Consider the following 17992-nt stretch of genomic DNA (forward strand, 5'->3'; position numbering starts at 1 on the left):
AGATGAGTGGCTGGGGGTTGGCGGCCCCGGGAGAAGATTATGCAGAGACCCAGGGAGACAGACAGCAGCACCGCAGAGACCAGAGAGAGAGGGGGCAGCTGCAGAGTCTGGGAGACTGCCAGCCACCCCCCTGCCCTGGGCCACTTCCCGGGCAATGCTGATGGCCTGGGGCAGATAGCCTCCAAGAAGAGGGCCAAGGAGGACAGAGCATATCAAAGATGGGAGCCCAGCTGGGGCTGGGGGCAAGGTCAGAGCAGGTTGATTCAGACCTGGTCTGCCTGCTTAGGTCATCAGAGGGCAGGGGTGAGATGAGGCACAGGGTAGCAATAGATCTCAAAGTGCCAGGAGAGTCAGGTCTGAGAAGTCCATATTTTGAGTGCAGGAATCTGCTCCCCAGAAGTCCCCTGCCCAGGGCCAGGCAATGGTTTGGGTTCTGGGATATGGGAAGAAGGAAGGCAAAGAGCAGATAGCAAGAAGGACTTCCCTGAAAGTCAGGTGAGAAAAGGCAGAGCAGGGCTATTGGTGAAAAGAGATCAGAAGGGCAGGATGGAACATCTAGACTCCTACCCAGAGAGGAGAGTGAGGCAGGAGGCTGAGGCCTGTGAGGATGATGGAAGTGAGACTCTCTGAGGGCCCTTTGAGAGGGAACCGTTCCCTCCCCTAGCACCCTCTCCTCCTCCCCCAGCACCCTCCCCCCATACACACTTCTGCTGCCGGGACTCTCCGATTGGTCCCCGGGGTGGGGATGTGGTAAGGACTGCTCACCCAGAGAGTGCCCAGTGTCTGTTTCCCCAGAGCTATCTGGCGACAGCCTCTGGCTGAGCATGGCCCTTCCAGCCCTGGGCCTGGACCCCTGGAGCCTCGTGGGCCTTTTCCTCTTCCAACTGCTCCTGCTGCTGCTGCCACCGACAACCGCAGGGGGCGGTGGACAGGGGCCCATGCCCAGGGTCAAATACTACGCAGGTAAGTGTCTGATGGCCAGGAAGTGCGGGGATGACAACACTGAGCTGGTGGGGGGTGGGTGGAGGAAGGAGAGAGGGGGAACTAAGGGAGAGGGGGAGGAAAACGGACATGGAGGAGAGAGAGGTATGCCAGGGAGAGATAGAGGGCCTCAGAGAGAAAGTCAGCCAGAAATAGAAATTTAGACCGAGAAAGGAGCGAACGATGAAACCTACCTGGGGCGAAGATTGAGGACGGGGCCAGAGGCACCGCTCCCTCTGGTTCTCCAAAGTTGGTGATTTTTCTTTTCCTCCTTAAATGTCACTGTCATCAAGCTGGGCACCTCAAACCCCTAACTGCTTTGATACTCCCAGATGCCTCCAAAGCTAAGGCCCATGCTAGAAGATCATCTGTGGACCTGGTGACCCAGAACACACCAGGCCCATGCCAACCACACAGATCATGCTGGACTGTGCCATATCCAGTACCGTGGACGCCAGGAATACAAGAAGTTAGGGTGGCCTGGCTGGGGTGTGGGCCCTGGGACCCTATAGGCACAGCTTGGCTGGTTTCTTTCTGAGGCTGTGGGAGCTGCTGGCCCTCTCACCTCCAGGGAGAAGATTCAGGGAAGGACATGGGCCCCATAGGAGTTGTAGGGCTGGGGTCTCCTGGACATGGCTGTGCCTGTAGCATCTTTCTGGGGCAACCTGGTGAAGGAAATACATGGTGCCTAATGATGGAGAGGCCTCCTCTGTGTTGGGTGGTGGGATTACCAACGTAAACAAGACTCAGCCCCTGCCCTCAAGGTGCTCAGAGTTCTGAGGGGAAAGCAGATGAACAAGCAGACAATCATGCTACAGGGTGATCAGTTCAGTAACTGAGGGGTTTATACGTTCTGGGGGAGGCTGGCCCTTCCAGCACCTTGTCACACATGATTCCCCAACTTCTCCTCTTGGTCCTGTCTAAGATTCTCTGAGCCTCCAAAGGTAACAATTAGCAAGTCAGTCCTCTAACTAATGCAAAAGCGCACATGTGCTCAGCAGAGAGGATTTGAGGAGCTCCTTCCCCCTTGCTGATGTGCCAGTGGCACCGAGCACACACCCCACCACCACCCCTGAAGCAAAGTGATGGAGAAGACCTAGGTGAGCCTCCTAGGCTGACCTCCCCTGCCCAGGTGACATCCAGGCATGCCCACAGGGACCTCTAAAGAAAAATGTTTACTTTCTGTTCACCCTATGGCAGTGATTTAGGGGCGGAAATTTCCTCAGTAGAGAAGGGGAAGGAAGTGGGGTTGGCAAGTGGAACCCCTACACCCAGAGCTCTTCTGACACACAGTGCTGTGTCTACCTTTCCTGCCTGTGGCTGCCAACACCTTCCTGTCTATCTGTCTGCCTTCTGCCCCTCCTGCCAGTAAGGGCCAACGTGTCCTCCCCTCTACAGCCCTGCAAGAGCATCCATTGTGCCTCACTTTATTTCCTGTCCCTCTGTCTGTCTCTTGGGTGCAGGCCACCCTCCTCCAGCCCCAGGCTGTCATTACCCTTTCTCTGGCTGCCTCTCCTCTCTATTGTGGCCTCAACATACAGAGGTCCTATGGCTGCCAGCAGGGTGGGGCGAATGGGGGAGCTGTTGATGAACAGAGGGACCAGCTGCCAAGGCCTAGGGAGCACACTCCACCAACCCTTTCCTTTCCCCACTTTTATCTCAGAAATCAGCTGCCTGCCCACCAACTCCTCATCACTCACCCCTTCTCACCACCTCCCAACAGGGGACGGACGCAGGGCTCTTAGCCTTTTCCACCAGAAGGGCCTCCAGGATTTTGACACTCTGCTCTTGAGTGGTGATGGAGGCACTCTCTATGTGGGGGCTCGAGAGGCCATTCTGGCCTTGAATATCCAGGATCCAGGGGTGCCAAGGCTGAAGAACATGGTGAGGAGGCCAGGGATAAAGGGTGTGGGCTGGGAGCGAGGAGGGCGCCAGCAGCTGCCAATGCATGAATAACTGCCCAATTACTGTTATCTATAATCAGCAATAATCAGCAATTCTTGTTATATATATCTGATCCATATAACATACAAGAAATACTATAGTGGCCTCACTGTTCGTTGATATCATGAATACTGGTTGAATAATATTAATTGCTAAAATGTCTGATATGGAAATCATTGACATATGAGAGAAACACTGACTCACATTATATCAATAATGTGATATCCAGCCATTGGTAGAAATCACTGAAGCTCCTGTGTTAAATTATAGTCACCCTACTAATGGGAACAACGTGAGGGAGAAAGGGAGAAGGAAGGAAAAAACAGAGGGAGGGAAGGAGCTAGCAATTACTGAGCATCCCCACGGTTTCTGTTTCTCAGTGTGGTTTGTGGACCACCTGCACGTATAGGATGCCAGTTAAAAATGCAGATTCTCTGAGGCATTGACCCGGGAACTGAAATTTTTAACAATTTCCCCAGGAAATTTGTGGTTTGACAACTGTTGCTCTATATACTATGCATTGCATTAGGTGCTTTACATATGTACCTAGTTGTGCCCTCCAGAAGCCTGTGCCATTGACCAAGATCACTCAACCAGTAAGTGGGTGAGCCTAGATTCAAACTCAGGTCTGTCTGATTCCATAGGCCATGTTCTACCTTGGAGTTGTGTCCTAATGAATATCAGTGTCATCAGAGTAATAGCTATGGTCATAAATTGATGTTATTATAGCCCATGAGCATGTCATTAACCACCGTGCCTGCTGGTGATTTCACACCAGAGCCAAGGAGGGGATGGCAGGTCACAGCTAGAGCTAAAGACCTCATTTCCCTTCATCTCTCCCCTCCCATTCCCCACTTCAGATACCCTGGCCAGCCAGTGACAGAAAAAAGAGTGAGTGTGCCTTTAAGAAGAAGAGCAGTGAGGTAAGTGGAGGTGGGGGTACAGGGGCTCTAGGTAGGGAACCCTGGCATCCCCAGCCCTTCACTGGATGACCTCAGGTGGGGCAGGCAGCGGAGGATGCTTGTTTGCATAATTATCGCCTGCATCCTGTTCTATAAAGATGTACAGGGACTGCCCAGCCCTTCTCCCCACTAGGAACTGAGGGGGCAGCCTCTGGGGGCCCAGGAGTTTGGGGCAAGAGGCCTGAATTCCCTATCTCCCCCAGACACAGTGTTTCAACTTTATTCGTGTCCTGGTCTCTTTCAATGCCACTCATCTCTACGCCTGTGGCACCTTCGCCTTCAGCCCTGCTTGTACCTTCATTGTGAGTTATCTGGCACCCAGCTCTCAAGCCCCACACATCCCTCCTCACATCTCCCAGCCCATCCTCTGTAGCTCTGGAAAACTCTGGTCTTCCAGATGCAGGACCCTTGTGAGCTTCCCAACCCCAGGCCAATTTCACTCTATGTTACTTTCCCTTCCTCCCTCATGCCCCCCATTTCCCGGACATGAGACTCTGGCGTTCTGGCCCCCCAGCTTCTCCCCCCCTCTAGGAACTCCAAGATTCCTACCTGCTGCCTGTCTCGGAGGACAAGGTTGTGGAGGGGAAAGGCCAGAGCCCCTTCGACCCCGCCCATAAGCACACAGCTGTCTTGGCAGGTGAGTATCAGGTTCCCTGGTCCATCCCAACATTTGCTTTCCCAGGTCACTCTGTGACATATGGAATCGAACACAGTTTCCTGCAAGGCAGGGGACAGAGGGAGGGGAAGCCAGGAGCCTCAGAGCACGAGATCAGAGGGAGAATCAGGCACCCCAACCACCAGCTCCTGCTGAAGCTTCCACAAAGGAGGTGGAGAGAGATGGATGTGGAGAGATACTCAGAGGCAGGAGGGTCCAGGAAGGGTCTCAGGCAGAGAAGAGGCCTGAGATTCAGCTATTTGTTCAACAAATATGCACTGTGTGAACACCTCCTCTGGTGCGACAGACATCATGCTAGGAACCGTAGGGGTTACAAAGAAGAAATCATGGCCCTGTGTCCTCCTGGACACAAACCATTACAGACTTCCCACTCTGGCTTCCTGGAGGAGGTGGCCTTCGGCTTTTGAGTGGGACCTTAAAAGATAGGTAGACAGGCAGGGAAGGTGTTCCAGGAAGAGAAGGGTAGGACCCAAGGTGTGCAAGCAGAAAACAGAGCCACATTCCGGGAACAATGAGTGATTCTATTCGGCAAGTGGTTCAGCTGGGTGTGTGAGGGAGTAGCCAGAGAAAGGCTGGAAAAGTGCCAAAACACAGAAGGCCACAAGGTTAGCTGTTCCCTGTGGGCAGAAGGTCCTAAGAAGGGTGCTCAGCAGGGGACTGTGAGCTGGGCTTTGGGGCTCCACAGGAAGGCATAGCACAAATAAAGGGGGCCAGAGACTGATGCAAATCCTGGCCCCAGTCAGAGGCAGGTCTGAGGAGGGCAGGCGCATCCTCCAGCTGATAAGGTCTCCCCACCTCTGCCCTGTCCTAGATGGGATGCTCTATTCTGGCACCATGAACAACTTCCTGGGCAGCGAGCCCATCCTGATCCGCACACTGGGATCCCAGCCTGTACTCAAGACTGACAATTTCCTCCGCTGGCTGGAACGTAAGGACCTGAGGCCCACCCAGCACAGGTGTGGCCCCCTTCCCCGAATCCCAGAGACCTGGCACTGTGAACTGCTAATTGACTCAACTCTCACTTGTTGAGGGCATACTACATGCAAGGCAGTACTGTTAGGCGCTGGGAGTACAGCAGGGAAGAAACAAAACTCCCATCACCTTACGTAAATAAATACCAGTCGGTCCCCTCCCCCACCCGCCCCTCATGGCTATCCCTCAACCGGCTGTGGGATCCGAGGCATCACGTCTCCTGGCCTCCAGAGCCAACCCGAGGGTTTTCACCAACGGGAACCCAGGACATCCAGGCACTCAGTCCCTAAGCCTATCTGCCCCGCCCCTGCAGCGGACGCCTCCTTCGTGGCAGCCATCCCTTCGACCCAGGTTGTCTACTTCTTCTTCGAGGAGACAGCCAGCGAGTTTGAGTTCTTCGAGAAGCTCCACACATCCCGGGTGGCCAGAGTCTGCAAGGTCTGCAGCCTGGGTGGGAGGCGCGGCTGGCCATGGAGGAGCCAATGGGGAGACGGCAGAGGCAGGGCTGAGTGCCTAGGGCCCAATGGGAGCGGAGAGAGGCGGGCGGGGGGGGGAGACATGCGGGGCGTGGTGGGGGGGCGCCCCCTGACTCCGCCCGCGCCCCTAGAATGACGTGGGAGGCGAAAAGCTGCTGCAGAGGAAGTGGACCACCTTCCTGAAGGCCCAGCTGCTTTGCGCTCAGCCGGGGCAGCTGCCCTTCAACGTCATCCGCCACGCCGTCCTGCTGCCCGCCAATTCCTCCACCGATGCCCGCGTCTACGCAGTCTTCACTTCTCAGTGGTGAGCAGCGGGGCGGGAACGTGGGGGCTGGACGTGGGATCTGGCTCACAGGGAGGGGGAGGAACTGACGTGAGCCGAGCACATACTCCGCACTTCACATAGGACAGCATTTGATCATCACCACTTCCCAGGAATTTGACTCATGCTCTTAATGTAGATGGGAAAAAATAAAGCTCAGAGAGGTTCTTATTAGTTTATATCCTGCCTGATTCCAAAAAGGATAGGAGGCAGCTTACAAAAGGCAAACATTAAAATAAAATAAGATTGATAAGAAAATGGAACAAGAGGAGAATAAGAGAAGCCAGGGATAGGGTCAGCATATTACAAATGTTTGTCATTTATATAGTCCCTGGATGGGGCCGGCCCCATGGCTTAGCGGTTAAGTGCGCGCGCTCTGCTGCTGGCGCCCGGGGATCGGGAGCGCACCGACGCACTGCTTCTCCGGCCATGCTGAGGCCGCAGCAACTAAAAGGACGTGCAGCTATGACATACAACTATCTACTGGGGCTTTGGGGAAAAAATAAATAAATAAAATTATATAGTCCCTGGATACTTGTCACAAATTTAGCTGTGAGCTTCCTAATGGCCAGAGCAAAGAGGGAAACACCATTAGCATCATAAGATAAAAATAAAGTCATTGTTTGGAGGCTGAGAAAGGTCACTGCCCTACAGTGTTTGAGTACCTGCTGACAATGTGTCAGGTACCAAAGATATCTGGTGTAAGCAGGGTCTGCTATATAGGACACCCAGAACTGAGAACATGGTGTGTGCCACAGTCAGGTTAAAGAGAATAAGAGAGACAGACCTTCTGTCTCTACAGACCAGGGCTGAAGGAATAAAACTAGTCTTGTAGTCGGCTCTGGTTGGTTCTCTGAAGATCAGAAATTCATGGGACCCAAGGAGGAAGTCTACATCTGGAGCCTGTTGGGAGCTTGGGTACATTGCCCCTCCCATGGGTACAGCCCAGCCTGGGCAGGACAGACAGGAGCTGCCCCAGGGCCTGAGCCCCAATTAATTCTCATTAAGGATAGTCACACTTCAGATCCTAAGATGGGCCAGAGTCAGGGGCTCTCCTAGCCCTTATCACCACAACTGGGGGAAGGAGAGGCAGCTGGAGGCTGGCCTAGACCCCCACAGTCCTGTCCTCCTGGGGTTTCTCATCAAGGGTGGGCCAAGGCTGGAGGGGGGCCCTTCCTGGTATAGCAGAGGAGATCACAGACAATATCCCCTCTGGCTGTCTCCAGGCAGAGCGGTGGGACCAGGAGCTCTGCTGTCTGTGCCTTCTCTCTCAAGGACATCACGCGTGTCTTCGAGGGAAAGTACAAGGAGTTGGACAAAGAGACTTCACGCTGGACTACTTACGGAGTCCCCGATATCAGTCCCCTGCCAGGCAGCGTGAGTACCATCCCCCACACTGAGCAAAGTCCACACACAGAGACACGCACATAATGCTCATGTCAAAGCACCTGTCATGGCATAATAAAAGCCCAATAAATGACAGTGCTCCCCCCGCCCCCCCCGGCCAGTCCTGTCTGCTCAGATATATGCCTGGGCCAACTGCCCACATCCCACAGGTGTGCAACACATACACACACACACAGGTGTGTACACACAGGGCAGCCCTCCTTCACCCCAGCTAAGTGCACACCAAATACCTGGGTATATCCCTGAGGAAACAAAAGAGCATCGGCTGGGCCAAGCACTATCTTGGGCATCTGCACCTGCATTTTTTATTTAAGTTTTGTTTTGTTTTTTGATCAGAGTTGTATATGTGCACCATTTAAAGAATCATATAGATCTACATGGTTGGTTACAAAAATATAGCCCTATTCCCTGTGTTCCACTTTTCCCTTTCTAGAGACAACCACCTTCATCTCTTTTAGCTGATTCTTTTGGCATTTATCTCCAAATCTCTAAATAACATACTTTTATTGCTGCTTCTTGATATTTAGTTTCAGGCAGTATCTATTGAATTCCCATTCTGCAAGGTGAGGATTTAACTGTGTGTCCCCCCCGCCCCCACCCCCTACCCCCAGTGATGTGCTGGAGCTGGCTGGCGGCAACTAGCAAGAACTCTTTTTGCAGATCTCTTTCCAAATTCATGTCCAGTGTTATTACAGTGGTAGTTTGAAATCAGCCATGGTGGGAGTATACACCACGGAAATTAGCAAACACTACAAATCAGGGCTTCCCCACCCCCCTACAAGAGCTGCCTTACCAACACACCACGGCACCCACCCCTCATCTCCCAACGTAGTTTTATAGTAATTTGATTAGGTCAATATTTATATTATGACTCTTATTAGTCACAGCTGAGCCAGGTGGTAAGCCATGATTACTTTGCCTTTTTGCATAATTTTTTTCCCTGGGGTTAGTAATTATCTTGATTTTTTTTTTTCTTTTTTGCTTGCTTTTCTAAGCTCTTTAATTCAACCCCAAACTCTTCCTCAATTATCTGAATCTCTTCTGAAGACAGACCCATTAGGTACTCTTATAGTTTCATATTCTTGGAAATCCTTCTATCTGCTGCGGTCTGGACTGGTGGCCCTCTACATCCGAGGCAGAGCTGCCATCCTGGAATTTCCCTTCCTCATCATTCTGGGCATTTCCTTTGACTCTTTCTTGTGATGATCTCGTGTTTCTTGCATCTCATGGCTTCCTCTTTTTTTTTTTTTCTATCTTATTTTAGTGGAGGATAGCCTCTGTAGCTTCCTGGAAAGGGATACATGGCAGGTAAAATTTTTTGAGACCTTGAATGTCTAAAAATGTCTTTATTCTACTTTCACATGTCATAGTTTGGCTAGGTGTATGTAATTCTGGACTGAACTAATCTTCCTTGAAACTTTGAAGGCTTGCTCTATTATCTTCTGACTTCCGGTGCTGCTGTTCAGAAGTCCAAAGCTGTTCTGACCCCTAACTCTTGGAATGTCACCTGTTTTTTTCTCCTTGGAAACTTGTAGTACCTTTTCTTTGTCCCTAGTTGTTCTGAAATTTCATGATATTGTGCTTTTATGGGACTCTATTCTTTTATTGTGCTGGACATTCAATATACCCCTTCAGCCTGGAAATTTAGTTCTTTCCGTTCTAAGAAGTTTTCTTGAACTATTTCATTTTCATTCAACAAATATTTTTTGAGGCCACATGCCACTGTTCTAGGCACTGGACAAAAGTCCCCTCCCTCATGGAGCTGACATTCTGATGTTATGTTTTCTCACTTCTTTCTGGACCTCCTGGACTGGTCCTCCAACTTTTTAAATCCTTTCCTATTTTCCAAGTCATTGGTTTTGTTCTACTTTCTTGGAGAGTGTCTCAGTTTTATCTTGTGATCCTTCTATCATATTTTTAATTTCTGCTAAAATATTTAATTTCCTTGATTTTTTTGAGCTTTGAATATCTCTTTTATAAAAATGTCCTATTAGAGAGAATTTCAAACATAGAAAAAGTAGACAGAATGGTATAATGGACCTCCATATACCCAGCAGCCAGCTTCAACTCATAGCCAATCAAACTTGGCTCATCTACACCCCACCCACTCCTCCCTTATTATTTTGAAGCAAATTCTGGATATCGTAACATTTCATCTGTACTAGTTTGATAGGGCTGCCATAACAAATTACCACAAATTTGGTGTTTTTAAACAATAGAAATTTATTCTCTCACAGTTCTGGAGGCCAAGAGTTCAAAATGTATTCTCTCACAGTTCTGGAGGCCAGCAGGGTTGGTTCCTTCTGGAGGCTCTGAGGGAGAATCTGTTCTATGCATTTCTTACAGCTTCTGCTTGGCTGCTGGCAATCCTTGGTGTTCCCTGGCTTGTAGACACATCACTCCAATCTCTGACTTTGTCATCACTTCACCCTCTCCTCTGTATGTCTCCTCCACTTCTAAGGGCATTTGTCATTGGATTTAGAGCCTTCCATAATCCAGAATGATCTCATCTTGAGATTTTTAGTTATAGCTGCAAAGACCCTTTTTGCAAATAAAGTCACATTCATAAGTTCTAGATGGACACATCTTTTGGGGGGCCACCATTCAACTCAATACATTATCCATAAATATTTTAGTATGTATCTCCAAAAGATAAGGGCTTTAAGAAAATAGCCGTCGTACCATTATCACACCTAAAAAATTAACATTAATACCTAATCTGATATGCATTTAGTGTTCAGATTTCTAATAGTCTCATAGCTGTCATAAGAGCTTTTTAGTATAGTTTGTTTATTTGAGTCAAAATCCAGATAAGATTTATAAATTTGGACTGGTTGTTGTTTTGAGTCTCTTTTAATCTTTATGTTCCCTTTCCATCTTCATTTTTTTCTCTTACAATTTATTTGTCATGTAGAGTTTTCTGCAATCTGGATCTTGATGATTTTGCATCTCTGTGGTGGAGTTTAAGTATTTTCTGTAAATTGGTTGGTGGTTGGATCTAGAGCCTTGATCAAATTAAAGTTTGATTTGTATGGCAGTGTGGTCTTCTTTCAGGACCTACGTAATGTCTGGCTGCCCTCTTTGAAGTAAGAACTCCTCTTTCATAGCATTCTGTTCTTGTTTCATGGGTACACTATCTTCACTTATCTCTCTTAAGATAGTAATAATACTTTGCTATGAAGTTTTCTTTTCTCTAAATCATTTCTGTTTCCTCTTAGGTTTTTCTTTGTTCATTTTTCTCTGTTTGTTTTGGTCTCTTTCATGTTCATGGTTTTACTCACATGTCTGGTAATCCTTGGTAATCAGATCATATTTAAGAGTGTGGGACCGTGAAGCTGTTTGGAAACTCTGCCCTTGTGGGTATGACCTGGCAACTTGAGCTCCATTGTAGCTCCACTGAGGATGGTCTGGCTGGGCTGCTTTGTTGGGGACCTTCAATGTCAGTATCCTGAAGTCTTTCCTCCTGGAACTTTAGTCAGTTTTTCCAGAGCTCTTCTAGTCTTCTGCTTGGAGGGAGGTGGTCTGGCTCCTGGTGCCTGGAGACGGTGGGGGAAGAGCGTTGGATGTGGGGGAGGAGTCTCAGCATGTCCTGTGCCTACCTGCACCTAATCCCCTTACCCGCTGCTTTCATGATGGTGTCCCTCCTCAGCTGTGCCTGCTGTCCTCCATCCAGAGACCTCTGTTTCACCCTCTTCAGAGAATAAACCTCCAGTCTTGGGCCAGGGCGTGGAAGGGACAGTCATCCAGCTGCATGGAGCTGGGAGGAGATCTGTCTGCTTCTTAAACAGACTTTCAACCAATCTTCTTTACTCAGCCTCTCTTTTACCTCACTTCCAGAGGTGACTTGGGCCACTAATTGATGAACTTGAGGAATTTTGTCTTGTAAATCAGATAGTTTTGGGGTACCCCAGGATTGACTTTAGAAGATTCTTATTTTTTTCCCGTCAAGTCTTTTATTACTTGTTCATTTGCTTTCCAGCATCCAAACTGTGGCTGCTTTTACCTCCTCTCCTGTTCTCCCCATCCTTGTAGGTTTATGCCTTTAAAAAAAAAACCCTTTGGGAGGAAGCGAGAGTAGGTGCATGTGCTCATTCTGGCACCCAAATGAGATGTAGATGTTACTACTTCACTTTACAGATGAGGAAATTGAAGCTCATAGAGCTGGGGTAACTTGTCTGAGGACACCACTTGTAGGTGACAGAGTTGGGGCTGGCCCTAAGACAGTGCTCTTGGGTATGGAGGACAAGAATCCTGACCAATGATCAGGACACAGGTGTCCCAGAGCCACAGCCTGCTGGTGTTGGCAGGGCCTTTTGAGAACAGCCGGTCCAACCCCCTCATTTTATGGGTGAGAAACAGGAGGTCCAGAATGGAGAAGGGACTCTCCCAGAGTCATGCAGCAAGTTCATGCAAAACCGAGATGAGAAACACTCCCTGCTACACCACCCCTTACTGTGATATCCTTCATTCAATCACCGACTCAGCAAACATTTATTGGGCACCAGCCGTGTGCCAGGTCCTGTGCTGTGGCTGGGGCTACAGACAAGAGTAAAACATGGTCCCTGCCTGCGAGGGGCTGTCACCCTGCTTCCTGCTGGCTGCCAGGCATCCTTGATGAAGGTGATGAGGAGGAGGAAAGTAATAACAGCTAACATTTATTGAGTACTTACTTCATGCCAAGCACTGTTCTAATTACTTGTAATGTATTAGTGCATTTCATCCTCACAGCAAGCCTCTGATGTATTGGTAATATGCCCATTGCACTGTTAAGGAACCTCAGGATGCAGAGGCTGGAATTCAAGCCAGGCAGCTTCAGAGTCCGAGCTTTAGCCACCATCCTGAGATGAGGACTGCCATGAGGGAGGGAGGCAAAGGAGATGAGCAGAGGGGGAGGGAGGGAGGGAAGAGGCAATGGGTGAGGTTAAGGGAAGGAGAAAGCTGATCTGCCTCCTTCCCCCTTCAGTGCTCAGTGGGCCCCTCCTCGGATAAAGCCTTGACTTTCATGAAGGATCATTTCCTGATGGATGAGCAGGTGGTGGGGACGCCCCTGTTGGTGAAGTCTGGTGTGGAGTACACACAACTTGCAGTGGAGACAGCCCAGGACGTCGATGGGTACAGCCATCTGGTCATGTACCTGGGCACCAGTGAGTAAAGGGCTCCAGGACATCCCTCAGAGAACTAGAGCGGGACCTGCAACTAGAGCAGGTTGAGGAGAGAAGCTTCGAGATCATTCACTCATGCATTCATTCAGCAAGTGTCTTCTGAGCACCTGCTTGTGCCTGGCACCCTGCTAGGCTCTGAAAATACATTGGGGGAACACAACAGCCCAATCTCTACCCTTTCTGAGCTTTCAGTCTGGTGGGGGCCTTAGCAAGAGCTGTTTATCTTATGGCAGAAGCCATGTTAGAGAGGGGAAGAGTGAGTGGGTAGAGGGGAGCTGGAAACAGCAAGTGTAGAGATCACTCCTTCAGGAAGCTTGGCTGTGAAGGGGAAGAGAGGAAGCGGGGTGACTGGAAGAGGGTGTGGGACCCAGCCAGCATTCTTTTTTTAAAGATGGGAAAGATTGTCAGGATCCAGTAGAGAGGGAGAGATGGTGAAGAGATGAGCAGGCCAGGGGATAATTGGCAGTGAAGTTGCAGAGGCAGCAGGAAGCCAGAGTCCAGGACACAGGTGGAGGAGGGACAGCATCTCTGCTGGAATGGGAGTGAAGGAGTAGCAGAGGTAAGCCTGGGTGAGTGTATAGACTACGGGGCCAGGCAGGAAGCAGAGGGAACTCTTATCTTAAGTGAAGGCTTTTGTGTTCTCTATGAAGTAGGAGGACACAAGGTCTTGAGCTGGGAGTGAGGGGTGGAAAAGGTAGGAGGTTTGAGGAGAGAGGGGTAGATTCAAATAGTCATTGGGGAAAGAAGGAAAGAGTCAGTAGGGGAAAGTGGAGGATTGCCAAGCATATATATTGAGGGCTTGGCTGAGGTGGATGACCTTGAACTTCAGTGGAAGAAATCTACCAGATTCATTCATTCTTTTAGGACGTGTTACTAAGCACTGTATCAGCTGTGCCTATATTGGGTGTACAGTAGAGAACAAAACAGACAAAAAGGTCAATCCTTGTGGAGTGCATGGAGACAGACAATAAACATGCTGAGTGAATTACTTAGGATGTTATGAGATTAGGAAACTAATGAAGTATAAGGGCAGGTCAGGAATGCCAGTTGGGGAGGCTGCAGGGGTGGTCAGAGTAGACCTCACTGAAGTGCCTTTGAGTAGAGACACTTGATGGAGGTGAGGGGGGCTGGTGATGTGATTGTCTATAGAAGCGTTCAGCTGTCCGCTATCCCATGTCCATGGAGAAACGGGACAGCTGGGTTCCTTCAGGAATGGAGTTTTATCAGGCAGTTGCAAAGGAAGGACAGACAGGCAAGGGATTTCAAGCTGTTTACAAGAGCGCTCCAACCCCATGGCATAGAGGGAAATGGTCTGATCCATCTGTGTCCAGTGCATGTTATGCTTCAGAAGGAACTTTCCGACAGCTGGGGAGGCCACCTGGAGTCAGAGAGGAGCACAAGAGGGGTCTGTGGATGAGGTGAGACAATCTCAGCTCTCTGTCTCTCCACAGCCACGGGGTCCCTCCACAAGGCGGTCGTGAGCGGGGACAGCAGTGCTCATCTGGTGGAGGAGATCCAGCTGTTCCCTGATCCTGAACCTGTTCGCAACCTGCAGCTGGCCCCCACCCAGGTGGGAAGGGACTTTCTGATAGGTTGGGCCTTGGATGCTGGGTCCTCATTAGGTGTGGTGGGGGCGCTCTGACACTCTCCATCTCTCTTCCAGGGCGCAGTGTATGCAGGCTTCTCAGGGGGCATCTGGAGGGTTCCCCGAGCCAACTGTAGTGTCTATGAGAGCTGTGTGGACTGTGTCCTTGCTCGGGACCCCCACTGTGCCTGGGACCCTGAGTCCCGAATCTGCCGCCTACTGCCCACCCCCATCCCGTGAGTGCCAGTCTTGGATGGTGGCCACAGGTGGCCCACCAGGACCCTTCTTACCCAGCTTATGCTTCTGTTCTTCCTCTCTCCAGGGTTTACTGACACATTCCCTCCATGATTCCCCCCTCCTGTGATGGGTTGCTCCCGGGATGGAATTGCGCCAGGCAGTTTTGAAGCTGCTCCAGCTGTCCTGGCTTTCTCTTCCTCTCCTCTCTGTTCTACCTTATCTCCCCTGGCCCACCTTCTTCCCCACTGCACTTCCCTCTCTTCCTTCCTCCTCTTCCCACTTTTGGCTGTTTCAAGGGATGATTTTTGCTTTCCCTGCCTTCTCAGGAAGTCCTGGAAGCAGGACATGGAGCGAGGGAACCCAGAGTGGGCATGTGCCAATGGCCCCATGGGAAGGAGCCACCCGCCTCAGAGCCGCCCCCAAATCAGTGAGTGTGGGACCAGGGGAGGCGCAAAGGCTCAGGAGAACTTCTGGGCAGGGGCGGGCATTACTGCCTCAATTGCTGCAGCACCTGCCCAGCTTGAGACCTGAACACCCAGAGTTGGGATGGATTTGGGTTCTGGCTATAGGGGGGAGGGATAGGAATTCTAAGCTGGGATTCAGGATTTAGGGTGAAGTTGGTTTTGGTGTCAGAGTTGGAGTCAGATGGATTGGAGGTTAGTTTGGGGTCCAGACTGGAGATAGGCAAGGGGTCAGAGTTGAGTTTGAGAGTTGAAATGGAATTTGGAGATGGGAGTTGGGGTCCAAATGTAGGGCAGAATGTTCCCTCCTGCCTTCCTTCTCCCCCTTCCCTTAACCTTTTGCCCTTTTCCCTCACCTACAGTTAAAGAAGTCCTGGCTGTCCCCAACTCTATCCTGGAGCTCCCCTGCCCCCACCTCTCCGCCCTGGCCTCTTACCGCTGGAGCCGTGGCACAGCAGCAGTCCCGGAAGCCTCTTCCACGGTTTACAATGGCTCCCTCTTGCTGCTACTGCGGGATGGGGTGGGGGGCCTCTATCAGTGCTGGGCCACTGAGAGTGGCTTCTCATACCCCGTGGTCTCCTACTGGGTAGACAGCCAGGACCAGCCCCTGGCGCTTGATCCTGAACTGGCGGGCATTCCCCGGGAACGTGTGGCGGCCCCACTGACCAGGGTTGGTGGCGGGGTCACTCTGGCTGCCCAGCGGTCCTACTGGCCCCACTTCCTCACCGTCACTGTGCTCCTTGCCTTAGTGCTTTCAGGAGCCCTCATCATCCTCCTCATCTCCTCACTGGGAGCACTTCGAGCCCGGGGCAAGGTCCAGGGCTGTGGGACCCTGCCCCCTGGAGAGAAGGCCCCATTGAGCAGGGAGCAGCACCTCCAATCCCCCAAGGAACATAGGACCTCTGCCAGTGACATGGACACTGACAACAACCACCTGGGCACTGAGGTGGCTTAAACTCTTGGCACAGGCTAGGGGCTCCTGGCCATGCTGGCTGGGGCACCTGGAGCAGTGCAGCCCTGACTAGGGTGGGAGGAGCACAAAAGACCACCTTCCTCCCACACGAGGAGCTTCTCCTGCCACTCTGTGCCACCAACAGCACTCAGCGGGGTGGGCGCAGTGGCCTGACTGCCCTATGGGACTCCCTTCTACCAAGCACATGTGCTCTCTAATGGGGTTGCCCCAGACCTGGACCTAGGCTATGATACGAGGACCTAAAGAGGATCCTTCAGTTCTGGCCATTCCAAGACCGTCCAGAAACATACTGCTCCAGGAGACTCTGAAACACCTGACTGTTCTAGGACCCCATGGTGATAAACGCCAAACATCTAAACAGCCGTAAGATAGCGCACCGCTCCTGGAGACTCCACTCTGAAAGCAGCTGCCACCTTGGACACCAACACTCCCCTCTCCCAGGGGTCTCTAGGGTTCTGCAGGGAGCTGCCCTCTCCTGCTCCCCTTATTGGCCGTGCACCGCTGGCTCCTAGGAGGTCTTTCCTGAAGTCTGACCTCTTTCCTTCTTGCTTCAGTTGGGGCAGATTGTGATCCCTTCCGGCCTGGCTAGAATGGCAGGGGTAATCTGAGCCTTGTTCACTCCTTCACCCTGGCTGACCCCTTGACCTCTGTCCTCTCCCCTTTCCTTTGTTTTGGGATTCAAAAACTGCCTGTCACAGACCGTTTATTTTTTATTAAAAAGACAAAGCTTACGACTGGTGCTGTTTTTGTTGGAGCAGGGTGCTCCAGCAGAGGACTGCGGGATGTGAGGGGAGCAGGCAGTCCAAGGACATCAGTAGGGAGGAGGACTAGGTTTGTGGGGTGATTGTTCTCTCGAACTCCAGACCACTTCCTCTGCCCTGCCAGCTCGCCCCACAGAACCAGCTCCCCGCAGGTGCTGTACCCAGCTCTCCCACACTTCTCGTGACTCCAGCTCAGCCCCCCTTCCCCAAGGCAGCAGTTGGTTTCAGGTTTTGGTGGGTTGAATTTATAGAACAGCTGTACAGCCACCCCCATCCTGGCCACATCCTTCCCAATATCTGACAAACAGCACTCTGTCTACACCCCATACCACCTTCCCCCTCTCCCTCCTGTCCTGAGGGCACATGTCCCTCCTCCAATCAAGGCTAACCAGTGTATTTGCCCCCTCCTCTCTGCCAAGGCCCCCAGCATTGCCCCCTCGCTTTACTACTCTCTCATCTTTAATGCCCCCTCTCCTACCCACAGGTGTGCTAGGTGTTCTCTGTATGAAGAAAACAAAACAATAACCCTTCCCGCAACTGCACCCTTTCAGTCTACCCCCTCCACCCCGACTTGCTCTCTCTTTCCTCTACCACCAAACACCAGAGAGTGTCCGTTCTGGCGGCCTCGCCCAGTCCACCCCCAGTGTCGCCTTCACCTCCTTTAATCCCCCATGGTCTGGCTTTTTTCCCCACCTCTCGGCTCAAATGACTCTCCAAGATTTCCCATAAGCTCCTAACTGACCTTGACCTCCATGCAGCCTTCACAGCTTGGCCATGCTGTTCTTCTCACCACTCTCCTATGAAGACTTCTTCTTTAAAAATGTTTTTTTAATTGTGGCAAAAAGCACATAATATGAAATTTACCCTCTTTTTTTTTTTTTTTGAGGAAGGTCAGCCCTGAGCTAACATCCATGCCAATCCTCCTCTTCTTGCTGAGGAAGACCGGCTCTGAGCCAACATCTGTTGCCAATCCTCCTCCTTTTTTTTCCCCCAAAGCCCCAGTAGATGGTTGTATGTCATAGTTGCACATCCTTCTAGTTGCTGTATGTGGGATGCGGCCTCAGCATGGCCGG

General features: G+C 51.1%; 1 protein-coding gene across 5 annotated transcripts; it reads left to right on the forward strand.

The window, feature by feature from the left end:
- Positions 1–293: 293 nt before the first annotated feature.
- On the forward strand, positions 294–16889 carry SEMA4A (semaphorin 4A). 5 transcript variants are annotated; one of them, XM_058539429.1, is made up of 15 exons: positions 878–963; positions 1907–2081; positions 2705–2865; positions 3786–3848; positions 4091–4189; positions 4419–4524; positions 5375–5491; positions 5849–5973; positions 6143–6315; positions 7560–7710; positions 12704–12884; positions 14354–14472; positions 14566–14723; positions 15051–15151; positions 15548–16889. In XM_058539429.1, the coding sequence occupies exons 2-15, from the start codon at positions 2015–2017 to the stop codon at positions 16138–16140; spliced, it is 2214 nt and encodes a 737-aa protein (XP_058395412.1). In that variant the 5' UTR covers positions 878–963; positions 1907–2014; the 3' UTR covers positions 16141–16889. The 5 variants fall into 5 exon arrangements, with proteins under 5 accessions (XP_058395411.1, XP_058395415.1, XP_058395412.1 ...); XM_058539430.1 differs by having other exon boundaries at positions 892–963; positions 1980–2081; XM_058539431.1 differs by having other exon boundaries at positions 902–963; positions 1983–2081.
- Positions 16890–17992: the final 1103 nt, after the last annotated feature.

Source organism: Diceros bicornis, chromosome 4, assembly GCF_020826845.1.
Source record: "Diceros bicornis minor isolate mBicDic1 chromosome 4, mDicBic1.mat.cur, whole genome shotgun sequence".
NCBI lineage: Eukaryota > Metazoa > Chordata > Mammalia > Perissodactyla > Rhinocerotidae > Diceros > Diceros bicornis.

What these genes read in the sequence shown, in the direction of transcription:
- SEMA4A (XM_058539428.1), top strand. Translation starts at nt 825, where the DNA reads ATGGCCCTTCCAGCCCTGGGCCTGGACCCCTGGAGCCTCGTGGGCCTT. An exon ending in TGCCAAGGCTGAAGAACATG is followed by an intron (nt 2,866 to 3,785) that starts GTGAGGAGGCCA and finishes TCCCCACTTCAG; the next exon opens with ATACCCTGGCCAGCCAGTGA. An exon ending in GCACACAGCTGTCTTGGCAG is followed by an intron (nt 4,525 to 5,374) that starts GTGAGTATCAGG and finishes GCCCTGTCCTAG; the next exon opens with ATGGGATGCTCTATTCTGGC.